Genomic DNA, 8,833 nt, shown 5'->3' with positions numbered 1-8,833 from the left:
TCAATTTTCTTGCAGATCGACTGCTCAATTGATCGCCAAATCTCAATTGTTCCTAGGTACTTCACTTTCAGATTGGACGCCATTATCAACCATGCCATTAAATACACACACACACACACACACACACACACACACACACACATGCATAGCACACACATACATAGCACACACATACAATTATATAAAAAAGAAAAAGAAAAAAAAGGAGAAAAAGTATGTCATCATGGCCCATCTTTCACAACCACCCATTGTTGTTGAACATCTCGCAAATTTGCATCAATCACTTGCATATGAATGCATGCGAAGGAAAGAACTAGAAGATAAGTTGTTGCACGCTACCTACACCGAATCTGCACCTCCTCTAAAGAAAAATAAAATTAGAAGAAAAGCTTTCACATTTAAGAATTTTGATGGCACTAAAGATTCCAGCACGGTGCTGGCATGGATTAGTCAACTAGACGACTATTTCTATGATGAAGACTTTCCCAAGCATGAAATGGTCAAGTGTGTATCAAATCACCTTAACGGTAGCATTGCACTATGATGGAATGTCACCAAACAGCATGGTAGAAGACCTCGCACATGGCATGCATTCAAGAAGTTGTTTTACCCCATTTCTTACCCACACAGTACAAAGCTAAAGCATGTATCCAATGGGATTTAATTCGTCAAGGTAGGAATGAAGATGTATAAGCTTACACTGGACGTTTTTGGAATTGTTTGATTAAGATTGACGTTATCGAACATGTCAGCCACATGAAACTAAAGCGTATATCTACTTTAGCACTATAAATTGGTGCTGAAGTAGATATGTTTGAGCTAGATTTACTATCAAAGGCCATCAATTTGGCGCTCAATGTAGAGAAAAAGAAAGGAGGATATCAACTTCTAGTTGATCAATCAATTAACACTAACCGTAACAAAAAAATTCCTTCCTCTTAACTTTGATAGGAACAAAAACCAGAGTTGTACTTTCTTCAAGACACACAGATTTGACAACTCTACTACATCTTCTCGACCTCATGGCACCAACAACCCCATGTAGTAGAGGGTCAACTAGAATCCTTCCAACAATCAATGTCCCAATCAATCTTCCAACGGTAATAAAACGATCAAATGTTTCAAATGTTGTCAATTTGCTACTATGTAGATAAGTGCACAAACAACCTTGTTCCGCAGTCATCCCAACGCCCAATCTAATGGAGTCGCACGCAACCATGATCAAAGACCATTCAACAACAACCGCCCAACCGGTGCACATATTAACCTCATCGAAGATCTCGACGACAATGAAGTTGAGGTTACTTATGGTGAGGGCTATGATCTTGAGTATGATGCCAATGACAATCCTTCTCCAGGTATTCCTATATCTCACACACTCTACTCAAAGTGAAAGTCACATTCAAAGGTGAAGATATCACAATTCTTTTAGATGATGGTAGTAGCCATGATTTCATCTCTACACGGTTGTCAGAAAAACTTTCTCTTTCACAATTCTCTTCACCTCACAAAGTGAAAATTGTCGTTAATAATCAACGTTTTACTTATAAAACTCAATTCATTGTTGAAGTTTGCATTGGTGAATTTTCTCATACATGTACATTTATAGTTGCACCCTTGCATGGTATTGATATGATTTTGAGGATGCCTTTTTGAAATGAATTTAACCCACCAATCAATTACAAAACACGCACTTTAACTCTCACCCATGAAAACAACCGCACACATAGAAATACAAGATTAAATCACAGACTTACTTGATTGAGGACTTAGTAGACCCAGTAGTTCACCATATGAAGCTCCAGTACTTCTTGTTAAGAAGAAAAATGGAACCTTTTATATGTGTATTGATTACATGAGGGCTCTAATAAAGATCACCATTATGAATAGATTTTCTATTCCCAAAGTGGATGACCTGCTAGAAAAACTAAAAGGGCCAAACATGTTCAGCAAAATAGACCTTAAATTAGTGTATCACCAAGTTAAAATGTTTGAAGAATATGTTTACAAAACTTCGTTCAAAACACAAACAGGACAGTATGAATTTCTTGTCATGCCGTTGGTCTAAAATGCACCAACTACTTTCACTTGTACGATGAATCGAATTTTCATTGACCATCAAGACTTTGTCATTGTATTTTTTGATTATGTTCTTGTGTTTAGAAAATTTGAGCAAGAACATAGGGAATATTTAACATTGTTGTAGTCACTGATGCTAGTGGAAAAGTTATCGGTGTAGTTCTTATGCAAGATAACCATTCACTTGCATTTGAAAGTCGTAAATTTAAACCATCTAAATATAAATTTAATGTGTATGACAAAGAATTAACTGCTCTAGTACATGCTCTAAAAATTTGGAAACATTGTATAATGGGTATTGACTTAATAATTAAAATTGATCAGCAAAGTATCAAATACTTATTATCTCAACCCCTAATAAGCGATAGGCATATTAAGTGGGTTGCTTTTATTCAAAGTTTGCAATATTCAATACCAACCTGGTAAAGAAAATATTGTGGCTCATGCTTTGAGTCAAAGACCCTCTTATAATAATGTATCAAATATTACGGGTACTTCTTTCATTCTATGCATGATACTTATGCACAAGATGATGATTTTAAAACCACATGGTTGCGTATGCTTGAAAATTTAGTGCACACATTTTTTTAATAAACTATACAAGAAAATTTCCTTTACTTCAAACAAAAACTGTGTTACAAAACCATTTCGTGTTTTACTCATTGAAGAATTACATAAACCACCTTAAGAGATTTTGCTAATACTTTTCAAAACTTATGTCATGATTTTTATTGGCATGCTATGAACATTGATATTAAATAGTATGTTTCATCCTGTTTGATTTTCCAAAAGATTAAAGCAGCAACGTGTAAGAAATTAGGTCTATTACACCCTCTCTCTATTCTTGAAAGACCTTGGGAACACATTTCTATAGACTTTTTACTGGTTTTTGACTCACATCTCACACACACGATATGATTTGGATTATTATTGATCGTTTTTCTAAGCAAGCATATTTCATGCCATGCAAGAAAACTCACACTGCACATCAAACTGCACTCCTCTTTTTAAAATCTTTTTTTCCTCATCATGGTTTGCCAAAAGTAATCATATCTGATAGAGATTGCAAATTTTGTAGTGCTTTTTGAATTACAGTTTTTGGAAATTTTGGTAATACACTTTATTCACTTTTGCATTCCATCCTTATTCTAATGATTAAACAAAAGTCACTAATCGCACTATTATTGATTTATTGAAAGCTTACGTGTCTTCTCCACCCAAGAAAGGAAATGATTACCTGCATATTTTACAGTTTTCTTATAACAATACCACCCACTCTGCTACAGGTAAATCTCAATTTGAGATTGTGTATGGTCACTCTCTTCAAGAGTTTCTAACATTGTGCATGCTTCTACTGATACTTTCAATGCAATTTTTCATGATATCTATGAAAGTGCTCATTCTGATATTAAGCTTTCACAACAACGTTACACTAAGCATGCTAATAAAAGCACCGTGAAGCACATGAATTTAAGGAAGGAGATTATGTTATGCTTCAAATTGAAAAGAGAAAAATAAAAATTGTTGATACAAATGTTTTTGTTAAGCTTTCTCCTTGTTTTTATGGTCCATTCAAATTTTTTGTTGTGAATAAATGACGTTTTATTTAGCTTAGAATTACCTTCACATTGACACATTCACAATGTATTTCACATTAGTTTATTATGACCTTTCGAGGACCCCTACCTACACAACATATATGTGAGAAACCACCTACACTTGTAAATAAAAAGAAGTAACTCGTCCCTGAATAGTTGATCATGGGACCACCACTACATGCACATGCATGGTTTATAATCATTATCTTTTGACTTTTAAGGATAAGGATAAGGTGAATAAGTAACTTGTTGAAGAAGTTTTGAAAAGGAGGATAAGTTATCAAAATATGTAAAAATAATTGACAATCTTTATCCAATTGTCCACAATTGCTCCCAAGAGTTCCATGTTGTAATAAGGTTTTATGCAAGCTTTGTAGATGTTTGAATCCAATGCAAAAACACATTTCTAAGTGAGAGCTTGCATTACAGAAGGACAAAGTTTCTTTCTAGCTCTCTTGTATAAGGTAAAACATTCGTCGGTCCATGGGGAAGGAAATTCCTAATAGTGTACTCTTGTCATTTCCTATGAGAATGCTCATATCAACAGGGAAGATGTTTGTCATAAATTTAGAGGAGTATCGGAAGCTCGTCTCCACACTCTTGAACTTGGATATATTGCACTTGTAAAGGTGTGAACTCCTTGTTGGGATTCTTTCACATGATAAATTCCTTCTTGACGACCTTGACATGCGTAATTATGACTTATGTGTTGGTCTTGAGTAGACTAAGCTCTTGGCCAATCTACTTGTGAACATGTATGGTAACTATAACACTTGCAAAGAGACTCTGCTACTCTAGGAAGTATTACCTACTCTAGAATTTTTTTGCTAGTATGGATATCAATGTTTAAATGCCTTGCAACAATTTTTCTTGCCATGTAATCATTGTTGTATTGTACGGAGGGTCTTATTGCCATTTGTTGAGAACAGAGAGGGCGAAGACATTATCAAGAACAGACGAAGGAGGGCCGCGGCGCGGGGGGGGGGGGGGGGGGGGGGGGGGGGGGTTTAGTATGCAATCCACATGATGTGTCGCTAAATGGCTTGGATCCTTGCTCTCGACGTCATAGGTTACATTAGATGTGAAGCTTCTCTTATTTCCTGTAGACGTCCCGGGCTCAAATCTTACCAGCTCCTTTTAGTAGACGAGCATACGCGAAAAGCTCTAGGACCCTTGTACTTCACTGAGGTATGGAAAGGCAAGCTTCCATGTTGACCTTCAGAACCCTCACAGTCGAAGCCGAAGCCCCATCCTAGCTTGTCGTCCATGTCCAGAAAATGCATCAAGCTGTTGAACATGGTAGCAAGTTCTCCCTCTCAGCTGCATTAAAGGCCTGTGCCAGAAATGGTAATTTGACAGAAGGCAGGTTGCTACATGACCAGGTTATCCGGAGTGGTCATGATTCAAATGCTGTTGTTGGCACATCTATTGTTGACATGTATGCGAAGTGCGGTAGCTTTGGAGAGGCCTGCAGGACTTTTGATACATACCCACATCGCGACTTGGTCTCCTGGAATGCCTTCATCTCAGCTTGCATTGATCATAACTCTTGCTCTCTTGTCCTTGATTGTTTCCGAAATATGCAACAAGTTGCAGGTTTCTCTCCTAATAAAGTCTCATTCGGGCTTGCTCTCAAGGCATGCGGTGTCGAGAACATGCTATGGCAGGGCAGGCTCGTTCACGAGCATATCATAAGATGTGGGATTGTGATAGATGAGACATGTGGCAGTTCTCTTATCGATATGTATGCAAAGTGCGGAGACCTCGACGATGCACAAACCTTGTTCATGACTCTACCTTACAAGAATGTTTTTGCATGGGGTGCGTTGATGGCTGGCTATGTTCAGCATGGGCAAGGTGCTGCAGTTCTTGAACTCTTTGAAGAGATGGAAAGCAAAGCCATTCGTCCTAGCGCAGCCATCTATTCCTGTGTATTGAAGGCTTGTGGATCACTAAAACATTTGGAAAAGGGCAAGTTGGTACATGACCAAATCATGGATCATGGCCTTGGTTCTGATCAAATCATCAATAATGCTCTTATGGATATGTATGCCAAGTGTGGAGATTTCGAGGAAGCATTCAAAGTGCTTGATAAATTACCCCATCAAAACGAATGGTCGTGGGGAGCCATCATAGGAGGGTATATGCAACGAGGCTGCTCTTTGCTGGCATTAGAAGTATTCGAAAAAATGCAGAAAAGAGGTGTAAAGCCTAATAAAGTCATCTATTCATGTGTTCTAAAAGCATGTGGTGACATAGGAGCTACAGATGAAGGCAGAGTACTACATCAGTGGATTATAGTCGACTCTGTCGAATCAAATGAAGAAGTTTACAATAGCCTTATCGGCATGTATGCCAGCTTTGGAAGTTTAGCAGAGGCATGGAAAATCTTTAACACTATATCTAAAGCAAACGCTAGATCTTATGATGCAATGATTGTGGGCTATAGCAGGCATGGGCATAGTGCTTCCTTACTTGAACTGTTTGAGAAAGTTCAGCGCAATGGAATCAAGCCTAGTGAAGCCATGTTTTCTTGTGCTGTTAAAGCATGTGGGGGCCTCAAGGCTCTGATTTATGGTAGATCAATACATGGACAGATTGTTGTCAATCTTGCTAAACCAGATGTGGTCCTAGTCAACAGCCTTATTGATATGTACCTTAGCTGTGGGAGTCTCAAGGAAGCTGAGAAGGTTTTTGACAAATCGATAACTCGAGATGTGGTATCATGGAATTCTATTCTTAGTGGGTACACACAGAACGGGCATCCCTCTTCTGCCCTGAAAGTATTCAACAAAATGCTCAAGTCAGACTTAAAGCCTGATAGAGTGACCTTTCTTTGCATGGTGAAAGCCTGTAGCAGCGTGGGAGCTTTACGAGAAGGAAGGTTCATGCATGACAAGATTCTTGAGGGTGGATTTGAGGCAGATGTGGCTGTAAGGGTTTCACTGGTGGACATGTTCGCAAGGTGTGGAAGCTTGTTAGAGGCTGAAAAATTGCTATCTGGAGCTGCGAAATGTGATACCGGGGCATGGGCAGCCTTGATAGCAGGCTATGCTCAGCATGGAGAGTGTAAGGTAGCTAGAGAGCGTTTCCATGACATGCAAATGCATGGTGTGATGCCGGACATTGCAGCCTTTACTGTGATTCTTACAAGCTGCTGTCATGCAGGTGAAGTAGAAGAGGGTTACTGGTTCTTTAACGCCATGAAGAAAGAGTATGGGATAACACCAAAGTTGGAGCATTTTAACTGCTTAATCGATCTTCTTGGCCGTGCCGGGCGCTTGAGTGAGGCCAGCCAACTGTTCAAAATCATGCCAGACTTTCCTGATGTGATGGGGTGGATGTCATTACTCACTGCATGTAAAAGATATGGTGATGCCGAATTGGGCAAGGAGTGTGTAGAAGAAATTCTTCGCATAGATCCACAGAACTCAGCTGTGTTCACACTAATGTCGAACACCTTTGCCGATGGCCATATGTGGGAAGACGCAGCTGGGCTAGAAAAGCTTAGATCTTATGCCAATGCATGGAAGAAGCCTGCCACAGCTTGGATACAAATTGAGGACCAGATTCATGAATTTACTCTCGAAAAAAGAGCCAAGGCTGAGGATGACCTTAATAGTGCAAGATTGAAATTTCTTAAAAAGCAGATGGAAAAAGCAGGTTATATTCCAAAGTTGGACATAGTCACCATGGAGAAGACAAAAGATGAATCAGATTCTTTCTTGAAGTTAAATAACGGGGACGAGCATGCCTTCAATTCTTTTGAAGAGTCTGGGCATGCGGAGGCTCATGCTCTTGTCGGGTTTGGTCATGTAAAGCCTCTCAAAGGGGCAACTGTAAGACTTGCAAGAGTATTCTATTTATCTGCAAGTCAAAAACTTGAGAAATTTAGTACACCCAAGACTAATAGAAAAGAAATAGTTTTAAGAAATTCATATGGGATTCATTTTTCATCAAGTCATTTTGTAAGATCTTATTGCCTGTTTTGAGTGTGGGGTCGTTCTTTTTTCCCTTTCGGTGTTTGGACAGCGCACAAAAAGTCAAGGGCAGTGACCATTGTTTCGAATCCGTGGTCTCCCTGCAGGCAGCCTGATGTTTTAACCATGTGGCCTTATGGGTTTCATTGCTCCCTTTTTCATTGCTCCCTTAACCACTTCACTTGCTTATAAAGTAAACTAGCCTAGGCAGAAGTAAACTTGGATAGGAAAAGTAAACTCGGACCTACTGCTTGCCATCGATCTCACCGCTCGACCTTCATTGAAGATCCCGTGCCCTTAGGTGTTGAGAGGGGGAGGGGGTGCAACACTCTCTTGAAAAAAGAGTGAAGGGAATAGCCAAATTATGTGGCTTTGTAGCTGCCCAGATTGCTTTCTGTACAGGTGGCGGTGACCATGTGTAGCATATGTAAATTCCAGACCATAGTACTGATAACTCTCTAAATCCACCCTAGGCAGTTCATCTTTGTGCTTGGGCTATATTTCGTCAAGATTCGGTCATTCTGACAGCTCCCCAAACTCTTCCAAAGTTAAAGGCAACCTTTGTTATTGAACGACTTTAAAATTTAAAAGTTTAGTATATATATAATTTAATTTTCGTATCTGTTGCAACAACGGTTTCGTGGTGTAGTTGGTTATCACATCAGTCTAACACACTGAAGGTCTCCGGTTCGAGCCCGGGCGAAGCCATGTTGAGTCGCATTCTATTGTGTTTTCCATAGCCAACCTTTTTTAAATTACAGTGGAGATATGCCACTCATTATTTTCCGAGGGCCATCATCATCGTAAAGTTGGCTAAACTTGCTGTGCAAATATTTTTAGGCCACTGCTTTTTGGTTGGCCTAAGACCTTTTTGCAACATGCACTCCACATAGCGCTATCTTACCCATTAAAAGCGTACAAAATCCAACGCTTTGTATTAAGGAACTAGGTGGTAGCGACGAGCGATATTTTAAATTGTCAATCGCAACAAAACTAGAGGAGGTCAACAGTTGGCGCACGACTGCTGGGGCTTCTCTCTAGGGTAGAGGAGCCAAGTTAAGGACATTGAGATTGAAATGCCTCATATAGTGCACACATGAAGTGTTTCCGCTCGGCTTGTTCCCTTTGCCTGAACGTTACGCACATGAACAGTCGGTCGCTTGCAAGCTTGCTGAC

At 39.4% G+C, this 8,833-nt stretch overlaps 1 protein-coding gene and 1 non-coding gene across 2 annotated transcripts; both read left to right on the top strand.

Annotated features, from left to right (window-relative positions):
* The first annotated feature begins 4,798 nt into the window (after nt 1–4,798).
* Nucleotides 4,799–8,071, top strand: LOC147457986 (pentatricopeptide repeat-containing protein At5g27110-like). The gene has a single exon (XM_086512742.1). It carries the CDS (start codon nt 4,955–4,957, stop codon nt 7,667–7,669), a length of 2,715 nt encoding a protein of 904 aa, XP_086368868.1. The 5' UTR covers nt 4,799–4,954; the 3' UTR covers nt 7,670–8,071.
* A 220-nt stretch (nt 8,072–8,291) lies between these two features.
* TRNAV-AAC (transfer RNA valine (anticodon AAC)) lies at nt 8,292–8,365 on the top strand. Its single transcript has one exon. It is a non-coding gene; the product is annotated as a tRNA-Val (tRNA).
* The last annotated feature ends 468 nt before the right edge of the window (nt 8,366–8,833 follow it).

Source organism: Adiantum capillus-veneris, chromosome 5 (genome assembly GCF_014529385.1).
Source record: "Adiantum capillus-veneris isolate H3 chromosome 5, ASM1452938v2, whole genome shotgun sequence".
Taxonomy (NCBI): Eukaryota; Viridiplantae; Streptophyta; class Polypodiopsida; order Polypodiales; family Pteridaceae; genus Adiantum; species Adiantum capillus-veneris.
This window is presented reverse-complemented; position numbering and strand designations above follow the sequence as displayed.

Coding starts and splice junctions, on each gene's coding strand:
- LOC147457986 (XM_086512742.1), top strand. CDS start 4,955: ATGCATCAAGCTGTTGAACATGGTAGCAAGTTCTCCCTCTCAGCTGCA.